Source organism: Lepidothrix coronata, unplaced genomic scaffold, assembly GCF_001604755.1.
Source record: "Lepidothrix coronata isolate B3197 unplaced genomic scaffold, Lepidothrix_coronata-1.0 Scaffold124, whole genome shotgun sequence".
Classification (NCBI taxonomy): Eukaryota; Metazoa; Chordata; class Aves; order Passeriformes; family Pipridae; genus Lepidothrix; species Lepidothrix coronata.
Genome location: NW_016690304.1, coordinates 2,342,569 through 2,367,091, shown reverse-complemented (window position 1 = coordinate 2,367,091; position 24,523 = coordinate 2,342,569). Strand labels below are relative to the sequence as shown.

General features: G+C 47.0%; 1 protein-coding gene across 1 annotated transcript in view; it reads left to right on the top strand.

Moving 5' to 3' along the window:
- LOC108502760 (hexokinase-1) overlaps positions 1-24,523 on the top strand; it is a 36,590-nt gene that overhangs the window by 7,439 nt on the left and 4,628 nt on the right. Inside the window, exons 3-16 of the mRNA XM_017825999.1 lie at positions 4,152-4,300; positions 8,991-9,110; positions 11,736-11,831; positions 13,001-13,100; positions 13,203-13,386; positions 13,599-13,754; positions 15,281-15,514; positions 16,934-17,238; positions 17,838-17,986; positions 18,087-18,206; positions 18,996-19,091; positions 19,899-19,998; positions 21,919-22,102; positions 24,124-24,279. Of these exons, the coding sequence (XP_017681488.1) occupies positions 4,152-4,300; positions 8,991-9,110; positions 11,736-11,831; positions 13,001-13,100; positions 13,203-13,386; positions 13,599-13,754; positions 15,281-15,514; positions 16,934-17,238; positions 17,838-17,986; positions 18,087-18,206; positions 18,996-19,091; positions 19,899-19,998; positions 21,919-22,102; positions 24,124-24,279 (2,149 nt within the window). The remainder of the gene's footprint in view (positions 1-4,151; positions 4,301-8,990; positions 9,111-11,735; positions 11,832-13,000; positions 13,101-13,202; positions 13,387-13,598; positions 13,755-15,280; positions 15,515-16,933; positions 17,239-17,837; positions 17,987-18,086; positions 18,207-18,995; positions 19,092-19,898; positions 19,999-21,918; positions 22,103-24,123; positions 24,280-24,523) is intronic.

Sequence of the window (24,523 nt, the reverse complement as noted above, 5' to 3'; positions counted from 1 at the left end):
TGCAGACTGTCTTGGGGAAAAGTCACAGAACTCAAGGAGGTTGCAGGATGTGGTTCCAAAGCTGCTGCTCTGGTGTACCAAGTTTTTTCCATCCAGATGTAGGACTTGGTTTTTCTGTGCTCACTGTACTGATAAAAGTGGCACAAAGAGCTATCAGAAACCAAAAAGATGTTGTGTTGGTATTTGAGACCAAGATTACCTCTATTAATTATTGTTGTTACTTCTAAATTACTTGATGTCTGTAAAAAATAAATACCATATATAGAGTACATAAATATATTTATAAACATTATATAATAGTGTTTATTATTTAGTAGTGACACTGGGTTTCCTTCTCACGTAGTGTGAGGAGGTTAACTAGTTTGGTGCCTACCACAAATTATGTCCCTGTGTGCAGAAATCGCAAGGTTGCAAGAACTGCATAACAGAGTTATCTGTTTTGAGGCCACCTTCTTTTTTTTTGAGTTAAAATCAAGAATTTATTGGTGAAAGAACATGAGGCCTGGTGCTTTGTGTAACTTCCTGCTGCTGTCTGGCAGGTGGAAATCTTTGATAGTTCTGCTTTGCTGTTGCTTTCTGCCACCTTAAGCATTTTAGTTGAGAATTGAGTCTCTGTCTAAAAAAAAAAGCAAAGGGAGAATGAATATGAATGCTGTGTTCCCCTTAATTCAGTATTGCTGGCTGTTATGTTGAAATACTGTGTTGAAATTTGCAGCCTGTTGAGAAAGCCAAAAGCTGCCACATACAGCTGGGTCACAGGCAGGGGTTACACTGAGGATTTGCAGGTGAGGTGAGGTGACTTGAGGGCTTTTGCATAGAATCCCAGCAATTTAACTGGCTCAGAAATCCCTGTGTTTTCCTCCATGTGTGTTTGAGTTTAGTTGAGCAGTGACCTGTCCCCCTATCCTGCTCCATCAGCCATTGCAGGGCACCAGGTCTGAGCTGCTGGCGGCACGTCAGATAATTCTGTGAATTGTTCTGTGGTACGAACTGGGAAGACTTTGAGATGCCATATGGCACAGGAAAAAGGGGATGTGCACCTGGCCAGGAGAGGTTTGAGAGATTGCTGAATGCTGCTGGGACTGAGGACAAGGCAGAGCATGGGCATGTGTGTATGCCAAGGCATTAATTTCAGATCATGTATGACACACCTACTTAAAAAAGCAGCCTTGTGTGTTGTGTACAGGGTGCTCAGTTCTTGATCCTGTGCCCGCTTGGCTCCTGCCAGCCTCTCCAGGATGGGCAGGCTGTGGGCAGGGCTTTGCAGCAGGGATTATGGCAAGGCAGGGCTTTGGCCAGGCAATTTCTGTAGAACACGATAGTGATCCGTACGTGCGGGCGGCGAGGGTATCTTTGGATAGCTGTTAGTGAAGCAGGCACAACCATTCCCTTCTTTCCCTGACAGGGCATATTCCGAGCCCAGGTATGAGCAATATTTGCTGTGGGTGGGTGTGGTGTTTCTTTCCCTGACTCACCCGCTTGTGCCTGTCACGCCTGGCTCAGCCACCGCACGGGTGCAGCCAGGGCAGACACGGAGCCCCCTGCCCTCTTCCTCCAGAAGGTTCTAGGGGGCCCTCACGGATGTGACCGTGTTGCTGTGCCCAAAGATGGCAATTTGTGCCTTCAGCTGTCCCTCCGTGAAAGCCAGAGGCTGAAAGCCTGCCCTTTTCTCTGGCCTGTCTCTCATTACTGCCTTGTAAGCTCTTTCCTCTGAGTCCAATTATTATTATGGGAGCTGACTATTCAGAAAAATACTGTTGTGTAGTTTCAGATCTTTGCTTGTGTACTTTTCTAACAAGGAGTTTGTGAGCAATAATTCTGGAGACCCCGGAGGTGTTGGTGTTAGCAGGGGTTTTTTTGCTTCATTCAGACTTGGTTTTGTTTACAAAAGCCACAAGGTTTTTTTGTGCAGAGTGCCCAGAATGGTACCTTAAGCTAATTCAAAATGCTCTCAGAGGCTCTTCCTCAATAAATTCGTGGCAGGTTTGATTGCACCTTGGTGTTGCAAAGCACAGATTAAATGCTGCTACTTGGGCTTAATTCCTGAAATACACTAAAAGAAAACCGCTACTTTACAATGAAGAAAGCTTTACATCTAGTTCAGAGATCTTTTTGAGTGACAAGGATAATTCTTATTAAATTTTACCTTGCAATGAGCTTGATGGTGCTGGAAATCAAGCATGCTAACCCATTAATTTTTTTACAGGGGAGATATTTCTGAAGTGCAGTATTTGTTTGAGGTATGTACTGATGTGCGTTTAGGCTTGAAAAAGGGCCATCTGCTCCACTGTTGATTTTCCCATTAGTGGAGGTAGTGGCTTGCACTCAACAGATGATCCCCAAATAAGCTTTATCTTATGAGTATTTGGCTTAATGAGACACTTGTGGTCAATGTTTGACTGGTGGACTTGCTGTGGTGAAGGGGTTATGAGTTGCTGAATTTGTTACACTGAGCCCAGTAAAGGGAACTGCATCTCCTTTTGGATTTGTTTGGGTGTGTTCATGTTTTAAATGACATTTGTACTGGTAAAAAAAGTGATGTTTAAAGCCACACTACTCAGGAACAGGTAGGGAAGCACTGCAAGATCTGTGTTTTGGCAAACTGAGTTTGCCCGTGTCTTAAGCAGCAAGAAGAAGAAGTTGCATTGCAGCACAGTAAAACTGGGAGGATTATTAGAAGTCGGGGGCTCCCACTGTCATTTTGCTACATTTTTCTATACGGAGCTTATTGTTCTTTGTGGTTTCTCATGTGAGAGTGTTTTGTTTCTGTATTGCACCCTTAGAAAACCATAAGGGCATTTGCAGTGCTTTTGCCTCTCTTGGTCTGTTTCTGTTAAAGATCCTGCCCTGAGGGACACCTTGTCCAGCTCATCAGGTTTGCTGAGCGGGACGGGGCTCCCGGAGGTGGATGGAGCAATGAGGAAGAGGAACAGCTCACTAAGCCAGACTTCGGAGTTTTGATCTGAGATTAGACAGAGTAATCTCAGAGGCAGGTCTGGCTCTGGAAATCCTCGTGGAGTTTGTTCAAGATAACACGTCCAAACTGCCTTCCCAGCTGCCAAAGGTCTTTCCACATTGAATTTAGGTAGAAGTGGAAAAAGTGTTAGGAGTGACCTTCCTAAAGTCACAGCTGACAAGGAAGTAGGATGAGAAAACTCCGTGTGCCTTTGGTGGATGCCATGCACAGACAGGAATGCCTGCAGAGAGCCCTGGGGATTCCCTGCAGCCTGGGCACACACTTCTGGGGGATAAACTCTGCACTCTCCCTCCGTAAATATTATCTTTTCGAGGACTTTAACGATCACTGCCTTTGCTCTCTCATTGATAAGGTGAGATAACATTGATAAGGTGAGTTGGTTAGTCAGATATATTTGCCTTGCTCTCCCGGGGGTGCTGAAAGTGTCATTCCTCAGATAGCCAGGCCTGAACTGCACCCTGAAGTCTGTGGAGGTTGGAGAGTAGTGGATTTGCCTTCAGACCTCTCCACCACAGAGGGAGATGAAAGTATTCTAAGTATTTCCCTGGCTCCTGGGGAGGTATTTAGGAGCTCTGGGCAAGGCATCACAACTTGTGAATAACTCCTGCAGCAGTACAGGGCTGTTTTTTCAGGCTGTCATTTCTCTGACTTGTGTTATCTGACTGCAGTTTGTGGTGAATCTCGGCTTTTTTGGTGCAAAGTAAATGGTTCCTACTTTAATTACATCTGTGTATAATTTGTTGATTTTGGAGTAAGCACAATCCAGCCACTATTCAGGGTTATTTGCCAAAATGACACAGGTTTACTTACAGCAAAAGGCTACTCATCAGTGGTCTGGCATCCCTTCATTTTACTGTCTGTTTTCTACATCTTTTTTGCCTTTCTCCTGAGATCTTTGATCTGGCAGCTTCATCATGAGATCTGGATACACACTGTCCACTGCTAGTCCAATGTTTTTGGATAAACCCTCATTGCAGTTGCCTGTGGTGGTTGGTTTTGCCATTCCACCAACTTCATGTTAAATTGCAGGGAATCAGGTTGATGTTCTCATGGATGCCCCGTGGGTAGAACTTCCTTGCTGTAGGCACTGGACTTTCGCTTCTGTGCTGCACTTAACTTTCCAGATTTGCGCTGCATACAGTTTTTAATCACCTGTATCTTGTTTTCCACATAGAGAAAGGAGATTTCATTGCACTGGACCTTGGTGGTTCTTATTTCCGAATCCTGCGGGTGAAGGTATCGCATGAAAAGAAGCAGACGGTGCAGATGGAAAGTGAAATTTATAACACCCCTGAAGATATCATGCACGGCAGCGGGACACGGGTAAGCTCCTCTTCCCTCGGAGGTGTCTGGAAAGATTAGCTACTTAGATTTTAGGAAAGCCCCACAGGAATGACCTTAGCATCTTAACAGTTGCACCTATAGCGTGCATGGACTCGACTTCTGTGTCGGTACTGAACATAAATAAGCAGTGTTTAGTGTGACAGAGCATGCATGGCTGCTGCAAACCTGCTGTCATGCTGTGGGAGAGTTTTAGGGAAAAAATGACCAGGAAATAAAAATTCTGGCTTTTATAGTAAAGTTGCTTTCCATGAGCACGAATGGAGAGCAGGAAAACAACTTAGTCTTTGTAAGCAATGAGCATGACCAGCCCTGCAATTGTAGTGTTAAGTGAGGGATAGAAATCCCCATGACAGCCAAATATCTGTGCTGGCAGTCTGAGCAACTCAGCACTCATGAAAAGTACAAGTACGTTAGAAAAATTACAGGAAGCTCATAGAATGTTTTGGCACAGCTTCAACTTCAGTTTTGCTGAATAATTGAAAGTTTTGTTGTTTTTTTTTTTTTTTTATTTTCCCCTGTTCCAAGAGTAGAAAATGTTTGGATCCATTCACTTGGATTTCAAACTGGGTTCTTTGGAGGAATTTATTTTCTTTTTTTGATCAGGAAGTGGATTACAATGAATATTTTACTGACAGATTTGTCTCCGTGTCAGCATAAGGCAAAACAAATAATTTTCATTGTTGGAAACAGCAAGGTTTTTACACTTTTTACTAGAATGAGGTGCTGCTTAGGAGTATGAGACCTGCAGGTAACTTAAAGCTTGTTTCAGAAGAATAAACAAAGGAGGAGAAAAAGAAAAATTCTGGGAACAGCATTTCTACCTTTAATATATTTTCTGTAGTCACCTCAATACCCTTAATGTATGTACCTGCTGCATTCTTAGGCAGTAGTGAGTGTAAGGTGGCAATCATGGCCTGTCAGTAGAACTGGTGACAGCATTACTGTGATATCTGAACCACAGCAGTAAACTAACCTTCTTGTAAAGAGTTTTCCTACCTTACTGCTTTATTTCTGGGCCAAGAGGTCATGCAGTGGCTTTCCCACAGAGTGGTTTTGGAGGGGAGCTGAGCTGAGCTGCCTGGTGCTGGTGGAGGGGGGGAAGTTGGGTGGGCTGCTTGGGAGCCAGGGGACTGTGTGTCCATGGATGGGTGTGGGGAGACTTGATGGAGACATGATAAGGGTGATCAGGAGAAGCCAAGAAAGGAGACATCAGGTCTGCTTTCTTTCCATGGCTGTGTCATGCTTGTGTTTTAATTTTTAAATACCCAAAGACCATTTGGCTGTCAGGAAGCAGCAGTGTGGAGCTCAGGCTGATAGGCTTTGTCATGGCTTTTAAGCTGAAAGAGAGGCAAGCAAGGCTTCCACTGACCCCGTGGGCACAGTCACTCCCGGTATTTGAGAACCAGAAGAAGAAGAACTGGAAGCATCATCAGAATTACAGCCAGGTTTGAAGGTGTCCCATGACAATATCCAGTGCTTGCTGTGTGACTTCACAGGGCAGCATGGGGCATGCCCAGGAGACACAGACAGGTGATGGTTTGTTGCTTCTGACTCATGGATATGGTGGAGGTTTCCTGAAACCTCTGAGCCAGGTTTGTGGAATACTTGGACTGAACTGCCTGTCTGGGGTAGGCTACTAATGATTTCCAGCAAGCTGTGTCATTAACTTGGGTGAGTTATACTCTTAAAGCTTAGTACATAATCAGCTTATTGCAGTATTGTGATTTATGGCTTCATGGCTCACTAGCATGGTTCATTTTGATATTTTCTACTTCATGGCATTCAAACCTCTTTTTTTTTTCCCCATCTGTTAGGCATGGGCTGACAACTTTGCCAGTCAGAGTCTATTCCTTGTCAAAATCAAGGGCAAAACTCTCATTGATTTCAGTGGTGAAATAGCAGGTGTAAAATTTGTAAGAAGCCTGTCTCCTATGTCAGCTCAGCAAAGAGGAGCGTTCCTGAGGCTTGATTTTGCTGTTGCTTTTTGTGTTCTGCTGCCACTGGAGATAGGTTATGGATTTGTGGCTCTTCTGATCTGAAACTGTGGTTTCCTTGCTCCTTAAAACATCCCCATTTGGGAGCTTGAGCCTGAGCTCGGATCTTTCAGTTGCTTGCCAAAATCTCCTGTCTGCCAGCTAAATGTGTCCTTGTGGAGCCCTCCTGGAGCCCAGCCTGAGCAGGCAACTTCATGGCCAGAGGAATTAATGAAGCCTGATCTATTGCTCAGCATCTCATGGTTGTATTGCTTCAATTCTATAAATGTGTGAAATTAGACTGGTCCTTCCCTCTTGGCCGCGGTGTTCGCTCTGTCCATCTCGGACATTTGATAAAATACTTGGCTCGCACTGTTCCCTACCACACACCTGTAGGTGAATGGGGATTTGGATTTTATCTCAGTCCACCTGCCCTGCTTTAGGGAAATCCACAGGAACGTTGTAATGTTCCCTCAGATTTCTGTCAGAGTCCTTTGGCACTGGGAAGGTTTGGATGTTAGCGTGAGCATGGGCACATACAGACACTTCTTTGAGTCTCCTTAGGGAAAGTCTTACGAACATCCATGGTACAAAATGAATAAGTGCCTGTCTGTTTTCTGCTTTTGGGTGGTGCCTTCCCTCTGTGCTGTGCAAAGAACAGTAGCTCAACCAGGCTGTGCCTCACTGAACAGACACAGCTCCTGCGGTGCCCAGGTTGTGGCTGATAGTTAACTGCACCTCCTGCCCGGGTTACGCTCGCGTGCCCGCTGCCAGCCCAGAGCCCGAGCGTCTCCCAGAGCACTGCCAGATCAGAGCTCAGCCTCAACAGGTCCTGCCAGGGCTGCCTGGGCAAACACAGCAGGTGCACGGACTCTTTGGAGTCCATGGGGAATGCCCAGGGATTTTTTGCCTTTGGACTTACAAAGCAGATCTCGTCTCTTCTCTGTGCAGTTGTGGTTCGTTGCATGAGAGGGATTTTTGTAGCAACGTACATAGTCAACGTTTCTGCTTCCTGCTCTCTGAACTCCCCAGGGGTTTGACGTTGGCCCCTGGCTTTTGTTTGTAATCCTGGAAGCAGCTGAAAGTTTAGTAGTATTGAGTATTCAGCAAGATACTTTCAGATGAAAAGCATAATCAAAACACACACTCCAGCTCTTTCTGTGTTCCTCCTGGAGAAGTTCTCATATTTTGTTACTTAACTATAGTTCTTTTCATAACTCCTCTTCCTCTCTCATTAATCTGAATAGCTGAAAGTAGTCTTCCAGAAGTGCAGCAGTGTACTTTCTTTCCCATGTTGTTTCACTGCGTGGGCTCAGCAAAATGTCCTTGATTTGCCCAGGACAGTGAATGGCAACATTCTCTCTGGGAAACTACTGTTCTTCTGCTTAATCAAATCTGACCTCAATTAAAGAATGAGTTTAAGGTGTTCAGTTTAATTGTAACATGACACACACCAATTCTTGACCTGCCTCGAAGGGCAAAATATTCCTATTCATCATTTGTAATTGCTGCAGTCTGTCTGTAGTGCATTCCCACCTCTCCAAGATTCTAAATTGTTCTTAATAAGGCCGCGTGGGCTAATTGGAACCACAACAGATGGCTTTTTGTACTCCTTCCCAGCTAGCCCCAGTCTCCTGGGCAGTTTACCTGGTCTTGTCCCACCAGTGCTGCTGCAGATAGGGTTGGGGGGTTTTGTTTGTTTGTTTGTTTGTTTTTCCAGGGAGTTAAAATGTGAAGCCCAGTTATCTCCTGGGGCAGGCAGCGACTTGTTAATAGTTTGCCATCCATTTGTGGTATGGGTCAGTTCAAGGCATGTCTGGCTTTCTGGTACTGGTAAATACAAATGTGTATTTGTTGCTTCTATTGCTTGGACTTGATTTCAGCTTTGAGTGTTGAGGGGCTTTCCAAAAGGCTTGGTGTGAGAGGCCTTTGTGTCCACCTGGTTCCAGACCTGGCTGGCAGGGACACATCATGCAGTGGTCACAGGTGCCATCAAGGCACTGGGTGGGAATTGGTACCCACAAGCCTGGTGCAGGCTGCCTGCATAGTTCAGCAGTTCGAAAAATGCAGAAAATGTCCCCATTTTGGGTTTTTTCTCAGAGCATGTAAAATACTTAGACAAATCCCTTGGGTGTTCTTTTTGTTTGTTTGTTGTGTGCTTTACGAATAGATTTGAGAGAGGATGTTCTTTTGGGTGGTTCCTGCAGAGTGCTGGGTTCTCTGGTCTCAGCAATGCTTGAGTGAAGCAGATGTTATCTTCTCTGCGTCATTATAAAAGTGCTTAACCTCCCGTGGGTCTGGATCCCAAGTGTTCTTTTGAGATTCTCCTTCCTGTTGTTGAAAGGTTAAAAGAACATTTTTGATCTCATCAAATATTAAGTGGAAGGGTTGCAGCAGGCTTGAGAGCCAAGAGCCCCTTGTTTCATGAGAAGTGTTCTTATATGGGTGTAATAGATGCCTGCAGAATTAGGTGTGTAAAAGGACAATGTGTTTTATAGTTTATTAATTATTACAATGTTAATGTGCACTGCCTGAGAGTATTTTCATAGCTATGCCATTTATATATCTTTTAAAGCCTGGAGCAGCAGCTATTTTCCCCTTTCCCCTCACCCTGTGCAGTTTTCATTATGAAACTTGAAACATTTTCTCTCCGAAGCTGTATATCTGATCATGGTGGTTTTATACCTTTCTTATAGCTTTTTGATCACGTTGCTGAGTGCCTGGGAGACTTCATGGAGAAACAACAGATCAAAGACAAGAAATTGCCAGTCGGGTTTACGTTTTCTTTCCCCTGTCGACAGTCCAAGCTAGATGAGGTAAGAAGATTTCACAATTCTCTTAATATGTAGAAGAGCTGCTGTGTTATTAAAACACTGCGATGAAAGCAGCATCCCAGACAGGGCTCATTTTGGGGATAAATGAGTGTTATATTTCACTGGCAGACTGTGTTTGTGTTTGTGTTTCTACTTGAAACAGCTAGGTAACATGAGGAAGAGGCATCTGATGTTTTGTGCTGTCCCTGGATGAGCTCAGCGTTATGGTTTACCCCATAAACACGGTGGTGGTTTTTCCTGCCTCCTGTGCAGCCTTTTTCACCTCTCCGTGGGGTGTGACTGGGAGGGACCCAGCCCAGCAGGGTTTGCTCAGGTTTTGCTGACCCTCATAAGTGTACCCATGGTTCTGGATCCAGGTGTCCCTCCTGAGCATGAGCCATGTCACAGGCTGGGTGCGCTGAGGGCAGTCGGGCAGGTCACCTGGGGCCAGCCTGCTTTAAAAAGGGTAGGAATAACCAGCCTTGTGAAGCGACTGACTGGATTCCCACCGCAAGGATGCTGTGGGATTTTCCTCCTTTTGCTCACTGTATCACAAGTGACTCAGCAGCCTCCTGGCACAGCATTGCCATGGCAACGGAGTAGCAAGTGAGTGCAGGAAAGTTAAACCTTCACCAAACACAGAGGTTGCCCTGTTAAAGCCCGACCTGCTTTTCCAGCTTGCAGGTCTCTAGGTTAGCCTGGTGCAACAGCCCCCCAGATGCTGGTGCTGAGGGCCAGGTGAGGCACGATTTTTATTACATTTCATACTTGTTGAGCGGTGCTGAGAGCTGAGCCCAAGGGTGCTGACTACCCCAGGGTCTCAGAACAGGGAGCTGCCTTTCCCTGCCTTGGATCAGGAGAGATGAGCTGACCTTGGTGCAGCTCTCCTGTCTGGCCATGGTGCATGGTAAGGCTCGGGCTCCTGACCAGCCGTGCTGGGGGTGTGGCTGTGGAGTTGAGTTGCCCTTGGGAGGTTTGTTCAGCTGCACGATGGAAGGCACTTGTTTGTGGGCTGGTTTGCTGAAGCCGGCTGGGATGGAATGATGCTTGTGTGGGGCAGGGGCAGGCAGGCAGCATGTGGGGTGCAGGGGCAGAGTGCAGTGGGGGTAGTAAGAGACAAGGGAGGGTGTCTCTTAATTAAAAAAAAAAAGAAACCCAACAAAACCCCTCGCCTCTCTTACTGAGAGTTTTTGTGATGTTTTGGCTGTTTGAAAAATACATTTTTCTGGATTCTGTGGGCCAGCTTTGTTCCTGAGTTGCTGCTTCTGTGAGGCTGTGCTTGCCTGGGTGCTGTTTCATTGTGCTTGGTGGGCAGAAGGAGGCAGGGTGGTCCGTAGTTTCTCCACGGGTGACAAGGTGGACACTGCATGGTTGGGTCCCACTCAACCCTGCTGCACTCCAAGGGCTCCTTCCTGCTGCCAAGGCCTTGCTGGTAGAGCAAAAACTCCTTCCAGCACAGTGTCACAGACAGCTGAGAGGAGCTGCTCGTTGCCAGTGTGGTTTGACCAGTTTCTTGTAAAAGTTATGTGGAACAAGGTGCCCTTTAGCCTGTTTAAGCTGTGCCAGCAGAGAGGGCTTTGCCTGTGGTTTCCCTGCACAGCAGAACAGGGCTTTGCTGGGTTTCTAAATGATGTCAAATGAGGTTTCTAAATGAGGGCAGCACCGTGACAAAACTTTAATAACCTGAGTTCGTGGTCTAGTGGTAGGAGAATACCTCCTGGTCTGTAAAGAGCTGCCCTGACCCTCTGTCTCCTGTAGCTATCCCAGTCTGGAGGGCAAATTTGATTTTTAAGCTGAGATATGGGCAAACATACACCTGGGCAATGGCTGCTTGTGCCTACAGGCTTCAGCTTTTCTGGTTTTTAGCTTCCTGGGCTTCTGTTGTGACAGATGTGAATATTGTGGGTATGGAAGGCTGAGCTGGTTTGAGTTGTCTTTCCTGTTGACTACTGTCAATGCTATTTTCTTTCTTTTATTACTATTTACTTGTATACTGAATGCTCTGATTCAGCCAGTCATTATGTAAATAGCAAAAGTCCTTACCTTGGGGGATTTGCAGGCTCTTCATGACAGTTTGCAGACATTCAATGCCAGGATTTCCTTTTTGATCTGTGCTGTAAACTGGGGACATACATTGCTACATTTCCAGTATTTCCATTTGCCTCAGCCCATAAATATGATCCCACAGTTAAACAAGCCGGGCAGGAGCTGTGCAGTAGCCTGATCCCCACTGCCCTGAGTCCTGGACATACCAACAGCACATCCCTGCTCTGTGGTCGGTCCCGCACAGTCAGCTTTTTCTGAAAGCAGTCTATTTCCATGGTCCAAAAGGATTAAATGGTTTTCCAAGAAAAACTGTCGAGGAGTAACAGGGAGAAGAGTAGGCTGAAAATACAAAATGCAGACACACCACTTTCTAGCATGGGAGGGGAAAACAATTTTCCATCTTTCAGCAAACTGTGACTAGACTCAAAGACCACCAGTTGTCTCACATTGGGTTGTTAGGCCATATAAGAAAAGAGACATGAAGATTCATTTGCAGATCAAATCTTGTTTTGAAGGACAAAAAGTAATCAGTGTGTGCCTTATTATTGTATTATGTTGAGTGTTGCTGTCTTGTTTTATCAGGGTATTCTGATAACCTGGACGAAGCGCTTCAAAGCAAGTGGAGTGGAGGGAGCAGATGTTGTGAGGCTGCTTAACAAGGCCATCAAGAAACGTGGGGTAAATTGTACTTAATTTCTTTTTAACTGGATCTCAGCTTTGTCAGGGACCACCTCTCATGTCACTCACTTGGGTGGGTGGTCTGAGAGATGGTGGAGCTCTGCTTTCCTGCATGAAAAGGTGTGGTTTTGCCGTTTGCTGGAAAAATGAAGTGACGTCAGAGTTGTTGTGTGGAAGCTGTGATTTTCTTCACAGCACAGGTCTGAGTTGTTATGACATGTCTTTTCACTGGCAACCTTCAGCAAAACCTATCAGTCTCCAAAAACTGAGAAAGTGCAGTGGCTTCTCAGTGATACCAATACATCCCATTCCTGAGAAACTTTGTCTCACGTACTGGGCTCAGCTCAATTGTGCACCTGCTGTGCCTGGGAGCAGAACAGGAGCAGAGAGAAGCGGGATTTCAGGCTCAGTGAACTGTGTTGTTCCCTGCAGTTTCTCACTGCTGACTTCATAGAGAGTGAAGGTGACCGGGTTGCTGATTTAAACAAATAAAAAGGCACTGAGCGTGAGATAGCATGAATTTGGGTTTGCATAATGCTTGCAACCAGGTGATATGTTGATTACTCAACATCTATATTCATCAGGAGCTGAGAGTATTTGCTTTCTTTGGGCGGTTGTGGACTCTTAAGCACACCTGAGTTTTGCTGTCACCAAACAACCTTACTATAGTCAGTTACTATCATTATAGTTGGTGGAATCACACACTGAGGAATCTGGAAAGCAATGGGTGCATGTCATGTGGTTAACTTATTTAATTGCATTATTTCTGTATTAAAATCTTCACTTGAAATAAAACTCCTGGTTTAAGTGAATCCTAGGAGAAATATTTTCCAGATTGGCTCCTCAAGCAACTGCTTCAAATCACTCCATGCAGAGTTCCTCCTCCTTCATGTATAGCCCTTTTCTTTCCTGCCTGAGGGTGCTGATGTGAGAGCAGGTCTCTGCTGTCTAGAATGATGCTAGTGCTGTTTTACTGTTTGCCTGGTGCATCAGTCTGCTCTTGTTGCCTTCTTGGGTACGTGGGATAGGGAACTGGCAGATGGAGCAGGGGATGTTTAGGAAGTTGAGCAGTGAGTGGTATTTGTCTCCTGTTCCTTGTGAAAGCAAACCAGTGATGAACAGGAGCAGTGTTTCCCACAGGGCCCCAGTGATGTCTGTTGCTCCCTCAGGACTACGATGCGGATATCATGGCTGTTGTGAACGACACCGTCGGGACGATGATGACCTGTGGCTTTGACGACCAGCGCTGCGAAGTTGGCCTGATCATTGGTAACACACATTGCTGCTGCTGCTGCTGCTGCTGCTGCACGTGGCTTTTCTCCCTTTGCCTGGCCGGCTCGGTCAGCACCTTCTGATGTGCTTTCCCCAAAGGCACCGGCACCAACGCCTGTTACATGGAGGAGATGCGGCACATCGACCTGGTGGAAGGGGACGAGGGCAGGATGTGCATTAACACGGAGTGGGGGGCCTTTGGAGATGACGGCTCGCTAGAAGACATCAGGACTGAGTTTGATCGGGAGATCGACCGTGGATCTCTTAACCCAGGGAAGCAGCTGTGAGTGAGGCAGTTATTTGGGAACTTTGCTTCTGTTCTTTTCTGCTCTGTGCTCCCTTTTCCTGTGTTATGAATTCTGCAGTTCAAGAAAACTTGACCTTGCCTGCGGTGAGGCAAACCTCTGGCTGGGCCGGGTGTTGCGGTGGCACAGCTGGGCTCCGCCTCCTGGTGTTGCCCATGGATTCGTGAGTGACTGCTGTCCTCTCCTGCAGGTTTGAGAAGATGGTCAGCGGGCTGTACATGGGGGAGCTGGTAAGGCTCATCCTGGTGAAGATGGCCAAGGAGGGGCTGCTCTTTGAGGGGAGGATCACCCCTGAGCTTCTCACCAAAGGGAAGTTTGAGACAAAGCATGTTTCTGCCATAGAAAAGTGAGTAATCTATCCATTTTCCCCTGGGCTTCACAGTGACACTGAATGTTAATTTTCCAGCACCTCTTTTTGCTTTGTGGGGAGATGTCCTGCATTGGGGGTGGCTGCCATCCTCCAATGCAGGTGCAGAGCTGGCATGTGGGGACCCCCAGCAGACTGTCTGTGCCCTCCTCCCCAAGATTTCTCCCTTTTTCGGTGTTGAGAGGAACTGTAAAGTCTGCCAGTCTGCACAGCTTCAGGGTATGAGCTGTACTACCTCTCACCCTGCTCACAGAATCTCCAAAGTTGCCACCCCGCAGCTAAACATAGGAGTGAATTGGCTTAGTGCCTCCTAGCAAATACTTGTGTTGCTCCTTGCTGTATCCCTGGGATTGCTGGGCAGAAGGAAAACAAGCATGACAAGGCAGAGCATTCAGTCTCGTAGGCAGTGCCGGGTGCTGCTCGGTGACCTCTGGGCTATGTGCCAGTTGGTTTCTTAGGGTGTCATCGCCCCTTTGGTCATTACTTACAGGCTCTTTCCCTGGTGTTTTTAAAATTCACATCACTGGGATAGTTTGTGCTGTAGTCACTGGTCTGGCTTTTGTTTTTGAAAACAGCCAGTAACTTTTACAGTGCCTGTTCCTCCTGCCACATTTTACTCCTGCCCCTGCAGACCGTCTTTTCCAAATAGTTTTCCATTAAATGTGTGTGTTCATTTCTCTTAACCACAGAGGTCTGTGTCATGGACCAAGGTAACTTTGAACAGCAGTGAGAAAAACAGTTATTGAGAAATTCAGTTAATAAGAGTAAAATTTGCCCTGAAATCCTACCTTACTTCCTGAGGAGCACTTTGGTTATAAGTAGAAAGCACATCCCTGTGCAGCTTCAAATTTCTAGCTGGTGCTAGGAAAATGCAAGGGTCCTTAAAAAGATGTATGGAGTGCAGTTAGTGATGACAAGATGTACTCCTTGTGTTTTTGTCTGGGAAATGACCGAGCTGGACGTGGAGAAGTTTTGCCAGAAGCTTTCCTCTCAGGCTGGATGCTAATGAGGGAAAAAGCAGTGCAAGAGGCAGAGATTCAGTGAGGTTGTAAAAGCCTGAAAAGAGACCCGTTAGCATGAAATTGCTTAGGCAACCTTCGCTCAGGGTTTTGTTTTTCACACTGGGTTTAATTTACTGAGACATAAGAGCGAGCGAGCGTGGGATTAGGTGTGTGCTCAGGCCTGTGCTGAAATATGGGGCTGGTGCTTCGTGCTTGAGAGAAGCTGTTTCGAGTTTAAAGCATCAGCATGATGAAAAAGCATTTAATTCCTCCAGGTCCCTTTGTAGGTGGCATATTTGCACCAGGCTTAATGGAAGGCTGTTTCCATCTGTGAATGAATGCACGTTTAGAACATTTTGTTTCAGGCCTCATAGAGCTTCCCAGTCCAGATCTCTAAGAAATTCTCTTCCTAACCTTGTCAAGCCCCAGGCAGGGACACCCGTGGTTGGATGCACCTCAGTCCATCCCCGCTGAGGAGTCCCCTCTGCTGCTGTCTCTTTGTAGGAGCAAAGAAGGTTTGAACAAAGCCAAAGAGATCCTGACGCGGCTGGGGGTGGAGCCGTCCCACGAGGACTGCATCGCCGTCCAGCACGTCTGCACCATCGTGTCCTTCCGCTCCGCCAACCTGGTGGCCTCCACCCTGGGTGCCATCCTCAACCAGCTGCGGGACAACAAGGGGGTCGGCCGCCTCCGCACCACCGTGGGCGTGGATGGCTCCCTCTACAAGATGCACCCACAGTGAGTCCCCAGTTTGGGTGGGAAATGAGGAACTCGAAATGTGGGTGTCTGGGCTGAGCTGGGGAGCTCAGGGGAAAGCAGTGTGAGATTTTAAAAACCACACAGAAAAGAACTAGACCTCTGAGTAATTGGGTACTGCAGCATCAGGGAAAACTACAGTGGTCTGACGAGATACCTTAAGGGATCTCAGTAGACCTCTCAGAAGGAGAGTTTCTTTGTATGAAATCTTACTTCATGCCCTTAGTTTGGGCTATGAAGAGACCCACATAAATTCACCTTCATATCCATTTCCAGTCTAAACTCAATTGGTTTTAAAATGCCCGTGCTGAACCCTATTTTTTCTGGTCTTTTCTGAAGATATTCTTGGAAACCAAGGGGAAAAAATTGTGCTTACATTTCCGTGGCCTTTAAAAAACTGGCTTTGTCTTTTTTTTTCTGCATCTTGAAAGTGAATATTTTAAATCAAACAATATTTTAAATCAAATAATATTTTTAATCAAATAATATTTAAATCAAATAATATTTTTAATCAAATAATTTTAAATCAAATAATATTTTTAATTTTTAAGCTGCTTAGAGTTATGTAGAAATCAGAAGGTGTAATTTATGAGGAAACTTCTGAAAGGAGAAATATGTTTAGTGTTTCATTTTCAGTTTTGCATTATTTTGTTGAAAACAGTGTTTCCCTCAGTTAAAGAAAACCATAAAATTTTGGCAAACGAAAGAATTTGCAAGAATCCTGTTTTGCCTAGGTTTTCCAGATGGGCAGGTCTAGGGAGTGACAGGACCTGAGGAAATGGCCTGGTTGTGTCAGGGGAATTTTAGATTGGATATTACAGAAAGGTTCTTCCCCCAGAGGGTGACTGGGCACTGAACGGGCTCCCCAGGGCAGTGCTCAAAGCAAGGCTGGCAGAGCTCAAGGAGTGTTTGGATGATCCTCTCAGGCCCATGGTGTGACTGTTGGGGATGGTCCTGTGCGAGGCTGAGGGTTGGACTCAGTGATCCTTGTGGGTCCCTTCCAGCTCAGCATATTCTGTGATTCTGTGAAGATAACATACATGGGCAATTTTGGTTTCTGAACTGTTTCCCCACACCATCTAAACCAGTGAGTTCAGGAGATGACCTCAGGAGTGGGGATCAGAGCAGCAGGGGAGCCAGGGGATTTCTCCTATCTGGGCTCGTGGTCAGGGGATGGGACTCTGATGCTCTTCCCTGCTTTTTACTGGTTTTGCTTAGAAATTCCAGAGCAAAGAGGCCATAGGGAAGAACTGCTCTTCCCTGGCAGTTTTCCTGCCTGGGAGGCTGTAGGTATTTTGGGCACGACGAGTGTCCTCACTGCCTGCAGTCGGTCCGTGCTGGCAGCGCAGGTTTCGGGGGGAGCCCCTGCAAATGTGGGGCTCGCAGCCTCCTCTCCCCCAGGTACGCCCGGCGCCTGCACAAAACCACGCGGCGCCTGGTGCCCGACTCGGAGGTGCGGTTCCTGCTGTCCGAGAGCGGCAGCGGGAAGGGGGCGGCCATGGTGACGGCCGTGGCCTACCGGCTGTCGGAGCAGCACCGGCTCATCGACGAGACCCTGGCCGAGTTCAAGCTCACCCACGAGCAGCTGCTGCAGGTCAAGAAGAGGATGAGGGCGGAGATGGAAGCGGGGCTGAAGAAGAAGACTCACGAGACGGCCAAAGTGAAAATGCTGCCCACCTTCGTCCGCAGCACGCCGGATGGGACAGGTAGAGGCATGGCCTCGGTGGAGGGAGGACGCTGGCTCGGATATGGGGTGCCCAAAACTGGCTCCAGGCGGTGGGGTTTGGGTTTGAGTTTGATGGAGGGGGAGCAGAACTGGTGCGATCAGAGAGGAATCTGGGCTGTGCAGAGGAGGAGATCTCAGCCTGCACTGCCCTGGGCTGATTGCTGGTCCCATGTTCTTACCCCGTGGTGCAAGCAAAGCCAAAGCTTGAGGGGATAAAACCACAGTCGGGCTCATAAAGCCACGGCTGGGCTCATAAACCCAAACCCACACGAACCCTGTTCGCGCTAAGTGGGCAGTTCTTTGCCCATCAGCACGGCCAAATTTCTGCTTTCTCTCAGGGAACGGTTGTGTGGGTCCTTTTTTCCTTGTCAGTTTAAAGCAAAACAAAACCAAAAATAAAACAAAAACACACACAAAAATAGGAGGTAGAATAATCAGAGCAGCATCTAAAATCCTCCTTTGATAACGATCTTCCCAACTGAGTTTCTCAGAGATTTTCTGTCAAAGTACTTTCTGGAGAAAGCACTTTTTCATATTTTGCTTATGGTTCTTTAAATATACACACATGTTCTTTTACAGAAAACGGAGACTTTCTGGCACTTGACCTTGGAGGGACAAACTTTAGAGTTTTGCTGGTGAAAATCCGCAGTGGTAAAAGGAGAACAGTTGAGATGCACAACAAGATCTATGCCATTCCTATAGAGGTGATGCAGGGAACAGGAGAAGAGGTATTTGTGTTTCTCTCTGGCTGCAGTGCTGCTTTTTAAATAACTTCTTAAGAGCAAGTGACATGTACACCTTCAAATAATATGACTTTTCTCTTTAAAGCTGTTTGATCACATCGTTACCTGCATTTCTGACTTCCTGGATTATATGGGGATAAAAGGTGCACGTCTTCCTCTTGGCTTCACCTTTTCCTTCCCTTGCAAGCAGACCAGTCTGGATGCTGTAAGTTCCTTAGCGTCTTTTGAATCTGCTTTTGTGCCTGTGCCAGGCCTGCTTTCTCTGTCTTCATATCATCCACGTGACACTTACAGGAAGGTTGTACAAGGGGAAGGTTTATGCTCTGACCCTCATCAGTAGAGCTGCTCCTATAAATAGTTCCTTTAAGGGTAGTAATGCAAATGCTGCTCAGCCCATGGCTGTGAAGATAAGAGCATTTAAATTTTCCCTGGTGCTGATACCACTTTTTAAGGCGTTATGCTTTTTCCCACCATATAAACCTGCTGCTCTGTGATACTTCCCTAGTTTTGCAAGCAGTAAGCAAAAGTCCATCCCTGCACCTATTCCTAGTTCATCTTGTCTCATGGGATGGAGCAGATGGACCAGGGCCTGTGGGCTGTGTCACCCTGAGGTGACAGTGTGGCCTGCAGCACGTCCCTGACAAGTGTGCCCTTGTTCTTTTCTCTTAGTGTTTAACTTCTTCGCTGCCACAGATTTACACCAACCCCACCTGTGCAGCTCTTAATACTTTCCTGTCTACTTAGCTGTTTGTTTTGAAGAAGGACATTTTTTCTGTTACACGCTTGTTTGTTTTGAGTTTGTTGTTCCTGTCACTTTTTTTTTTTTTTGTGAGTTTCATACGTTGCTCTGGAAATTCAGAGACCAAGCACGATTAGTAGTTTTAGATGCAAATTCACAGAGGCTCTTCTGTAAAACCTCAAACTAAATCATTTGAAGTATGAAGTGCAACATCTGAGTCTTAGCAACTTGGTAACTTATTTTCTTGCTTTTTAGGGTATCCTTCTCAACTGGACAAAAGGCTTCAAAGCTACAGACTGCGAGGGAGAAGATGTGGTATATTTGCTCAGAGAAGGAATTAAAAGAAGAGAGGTGACTTTTCTTTTGGTGTTGTTTTCTTTTTCTCCTCCTGCTCCTCTGTCCCCTCCAAACTTGACAGACCTTGTGGGTCAGGCTGGCTCCCTCTCACAAGGTTTGTATGCCTTGTGGACATGAGCTGTATCTCCTGTCCTGCACAGAAGGTTGATTTTTTTTTTTCCCTCCAGAGGCTTCTAACTTTCCAAATTTGCCCAAACTTTCAAGACTTCTTTCAAACCATGTGGCAATTTCACATGCATCAGAACATGGAGAAAGCAGGAGTTTTCAAAATGGTGATTGTAGGAATGCACCTCAGTGCACCCTAAAGGACAGTTTTTCCCCCTCCCCTCCTTGATCTTTAAAATGCCTCAACCAGCTTAGCCAAAACTTTCTAGGAAGGGAAGAAAAATAGCCTGAGGAGGACATTACTTTTGCAGAGGTTTTGTCAGCCAGTGAAAAGGAGGTCTTAAAACCTTTGTTACTGGATTTGCTACCTTATTGCTGTAATAGAGAATGTTGATAGTCCTCTACCATGTGCCTCTGAACAAGATCTGCACATAACATACCTAAGCCAAAGAGAACAGTCAGGAATATTCTTTTGTCTGGAGACAAGTCTATCACAGGTACAACATGTGAGGAGCCTTAGCTGCCTGCTGGTAGATTAAGTTCCTGTTTCTGTGTGTGTGAAATCAGGATGATAATTTTAGTTGTTTCCAGTGTGCTTCAACAGCATCCCCTATGGTATGCTCCTTTCGTGTCCCCTTTGGTGTAATGGTTGCCCCAAGCCCGGAGTTCTCACTGTTGTATTTCTCTCTCCCAAAGGAATTTGACTTGGATGTGGTGGCTGTGGTGAACGATACAGTGGGCACGATGATGACCTGTGCTTACGAAGACCCAAACTGTGAAATCGGGCTCATTGTGGGTATGTGTTAGAGCTGCTTTTTATTGAACAGCACGTCAACACATCTGTGTGTATTCTCATGGAGGCATCCCTGTAGTTAACTGAAAATAAAGCCAGGGTGTTCAGGAGTGAAAGAGCAAAATTCAACAGCCATCTTAGTTCTGCCTGCAGTCAGTTGAGATAAGGAGAGGCTGTGGTGCCAAACAAATCCTGCCTGTTTTATCTAGTAAAGGCACTGTGCTGCTTGAGAAGAGAGCAGAGGTGGGCTCGGGCAGCCTCACCAGCTCCTGGAGTTTCTGTTAGTTCAGCCTGTCAGAGTTTCCCTGCCGGGGTGTTCCAGTAGCCCACAGCTTCCCTCAAGCATGTGGTCTCTCAGAATAAACTTGCAAAGCACAGCCACAGTTCCCAAATGGCATGTGATGGAGAGCTCTGATAGACAGAGTGCAGTGACTGAGAGCTGCCTTCCCAGCAGTGAGACAGCTGAAGTAATCCCATGGGTGACATGCAAATGCCACACACCCGGGGAGCCTGAGACATGGGGCGGTGTGAATTCCCAAAGCTATCCAGAGAAATGAGTGTTCTGTGGGAGAGAAGGGGACAAAGCACCCGCAAGCTTTAAGTTGTGAGGTGGCTTGTAGGAAAATAAAACGCCACCAATTTCTCCTCCAGGCAGTTGGAAGGTGTCCAGGATGAGTCAGCACAGTGCAGTGTGGGTAGGAAGTCGTGTCTGCGCAGCTCCATCGGTGGCGTGTTTTCAGGAACCAGAGTTCCCTACGGGAAGGACAGCATGTCCTTGGGGCGCTGGGAGCATCCTCTCAGGACTGCCTGCTGCAGCCCTGCCAGGCATGCTCTGCAGCAGCGTGTCTGTGTGCAGAGCAGGGGGTCAGAGGTGGTCTGGGTACTTCTGGGATGATGGGAGCGAGAGCCTTGGGCTCTGACAGGCTCCCTCTGCCCTGCCTGGATTGCCTGGGCCGGGCTGGTGGCACCTGGTGGGGGAGGTTGGACACTGGTGGTGGCCCACAGCTGGGTTTGGTCTGGTTTGGTCCTGCAATCCTGAGTCTCAGTCTGCAAGCCCAGACGTCCCCCCCACACCCTATGCTGTGGCTCATCTCTCCTGCAGCAGGGAGTACTGTGGGAGGATCTATTTTAGCTCAGACTGTATTGATACATTTCCCTACAAAAACGGCAAAGGAAAACAGACTTGCTGACATAACTGATGCAGAATCTGTGGTGCAGGGTTAAATGGAGTTCCTTAGGTAACTTCAAGAAAACTTTTGCCCTGAGTAGCAGCTAAAGCTGCCTCTCATTGCTAATAAAGCTTTCCTCCCCAAGACCTCTGTGTACATGGAGCACCTGCCACACTCCTTAGGATCTCCTTTAAGCAGAATCAGATATTGTGTCATTTCAACATGGAAGTAACCTTCCTGCCAGAGAAAATAAGCAATTTAAATCAGAAAAAAACCCCAAGCAATCAGCTGGTAAAAGCCCTGATACCTCAGAACTTGCTGAGGCTTTCAGTTCAGCACATTTTCCCTGGATTCTCTGGGTCTGTGGGCTTTGTGAAAGGGTGGTTCCTAACTGCAAAATCCAGCTGGTTGCTTGCTGTGGTTTTGGGTTCAGAAACACCATGAGGGTTGGTGGACCAAAAGTGCTGCCCTGCTGCCCCTCCCTGCAGCATGGGACCCTCATGGGTGGCCAGGGTGAGCCTCTTCTCTGAGTCACCTTGAGCTGTGCAGCACAGCAGAAATGTTCTCCTTCAGTTTAGGATTACTGAAGTGTGGGGTTTTGGTTTTTCCCTGATATTTTCAAATGATGATTTGACTTCGTCATTCAGAAGGAAGCACGATCGGGATCCCCCAGAAGGCTTTTCAGGGCTGTGGTGCTGGTCCTAGTGTTGTTTTGTTCCAAACAAAGAGCAATGTCAGTATTTTCTTCCTCCAGGAACGGGCAGCAATGCCTGTTACATGGAAGAGATGAGGAACATAGAGATGGTGGATGGTGAGCAAGGGCGGATGTGCGTGAACACGGAGTGGGGAGCGTTCGGGGATAACGGATGCCTGGACGACATCAGGACAATATATGACAAAGCAGTTGATGACTATTCACTGAATGCTGGAAAGCAAAGGTACTTTGCTATAAATTCTGTAAATGCTGTGGATATAAGCCAGGCTGTCTTAAATGCTTTTAAGAGAGAATTGGATTTCTTGTAGTCGGAGAAGGGAGAGGTGGAAAATGACTGCAGCCTTGCTATCCTGTGGGATCTTCCCTTCCTGTGCTTTTCCTGGTCCCTGCTTCAAAAGTCTTGAAATTATGAAGAAACCCTTTTTCTTATCCTGTGCTATACTGAGGGGGTTAAGATGTCTTGTCATACTTTTGTTCTTGATCTCAGGCTAATCTCTTTTAGCTGAACTCTCTTTTTGTGCCTGTAGAAATCCTGAACCTGTACCAACTGGTGTGGTTGGAGCTTGGAGCTGCTTGCTGTAAAGCACTCAGGAGCTTTCTAGCAGTTGCAGCCAGTTGCAGGCTCTTATTTCAGGCCATTTTCTGGATGAAATGTGTCATGTTAGAGGACCTGTCTTTCTTGGTCCTGGAGTTTGGTCCCTTCTGGGGGTTCAGCTCCTGTTTGGGCAAGTGCTTCCCTGTCCCCTTCAAGAAAGGGCTGGTGGGAGGTGTACCCAGCACTGATAGAACTGGGCTGAAATTGCTGCATGCTGGGACTACACTTTTTCATCATTTCTCTGCAGCAATGCTTTGATGCCAGGAGCTTTTAAAAAGATTTTGTGATTAGAGTAAATCTGCCCAAAAACCTGGGGAATACAGACAAGTTGGCAGGTCCCATGGGAAGCTCTTTAGAAGCTGAGGCTCAAACAGACCCAGAGAGGCAGGCAGATGCTGGGCGAGCCTGATGCAGCAGCAGAGTTGGCATGGAGTAAGCAGCCAAAGGCAGTCATGGAGACTGCCAGGGGGAATAATTTATTCCTGAGATAGTTAGGCACTCAAGAGGGAGAACTCTTGCTGGGTACAAGCCTGAGAGAGTTCACAGTATTAAATGGACTGCGTGGCCCGCTTCCAGTAGGGTGGTGTGCTGGGCTCTGCTCAATCCAGGGCACTGACACTGCTGTAGAGCTTCAGGAGGTGAAATAAAGGAGGCATCACTGAATGGTCCTGCTCAGGAAATGGAAGAGCATTCAGTTTGTTGGTAAGGACACAACTCGCAGACCTCAGAAAGCTCCATTCAAACCAGGATGGTGCTGGAGGGGCGGGAATGCAAAGCAGGGCTGCCCTGAGCCAGTGCTGAGCATCGCTCCGGGACCACTCCTTGTCGTGTGCTGGGAGGAGGTCTGCAGGTGGAAGATATTCCCTCTCTCTAGCCTGGGGGCAAACTTGGGTCCTGTGTGCAGAGTGGGGTGTGAGAGGGGTTCGAGACAGCTTGGTTCCTCCCTGTGGTTTTGGGACTACTGGTTTCCTACTGGAAACCAGGTGCTGGAATTAAGTGAAGAGCATAAGCCAACCCTGGACCTCCAGCTTGCTGGTTTATGGGTCAGTGGTCCTGTGAACATGCCAGATGTACCTTTTCACATCCTTTATCTTCCACAGGGTTGGTTTTGCAGCACAGGACTCCCTTAAAAACACTGCACTTGCAGTGACTGTACCTTGTTAGTTTCCCTGTAATTCTGCTGCATGGAACCACTGAACTTTTTCTGTTTGAAGGCCTCAGCCTTGCTTCAAGAGGGCTCCCAAATGTGGAGACAAGTTTTCCTGGGGTCCACTCAGGGCTGTCCTTGGGGGATGCGTGGCTAATGTGCCTTTTGACTGGGCACCGTTCTGCTCTCTGGTGACAGGTTTTCATTTCTTTCATCTGGGAGAAATACCAGCCGTCATTAACATGCCTGGCCAGGGGAACATGGCAGTGAGAAATTAAAGGAAGTGTCTGTAGATGGGCTCATGAGGCTTCCCACCAAGTCTTCATGCTTTTTCTTGCCTACTTTTTCTAGCAAATGGCCTCTCTGTGTGAATGGGGTTCTGTATCTTATGTCCCCAAAGTGTGTGGGGAGGACACCTGGCTAGTGAGTGACAGACCTGTGATGCTGCCTTTGCAAACGTGAGCAGATTCCCTCTGAGCTGCATCGCTGTCTTTCCTTGCAGGTATGAGAAAATGATCAGCGGGATGTACCTGGGGGAAATAGTCCGCAATATTTTGATCGACTTCACCAAACGGGGATTCCTGTTCCGAGGCCAGATTTCAGAGACGCTGAAGACCAGGCATATCTTTGAAACCAAGTTCCTTTCTCAGATTGAGAGGTAAGAGCATGGGAGGCTGCTCAGTGTGAAATACTGTGGTGGTGCTCGGCTGGTGACACTCCTGAAGGGGAGGGACAGCTGGAGAGCATTGCTTACTCCTCCAGAGATTATTTTGGTTTCAATAAGAGCCTCTGTGTGTGCAGAAGGACTCTTTACAGCATCATCTGAATTTCTGTCAATGCTCACTGCTAAATCCTGGAAAGGGCCGTTAAGGATTCCCTCACTGTATTGTTTTATTTGCTTG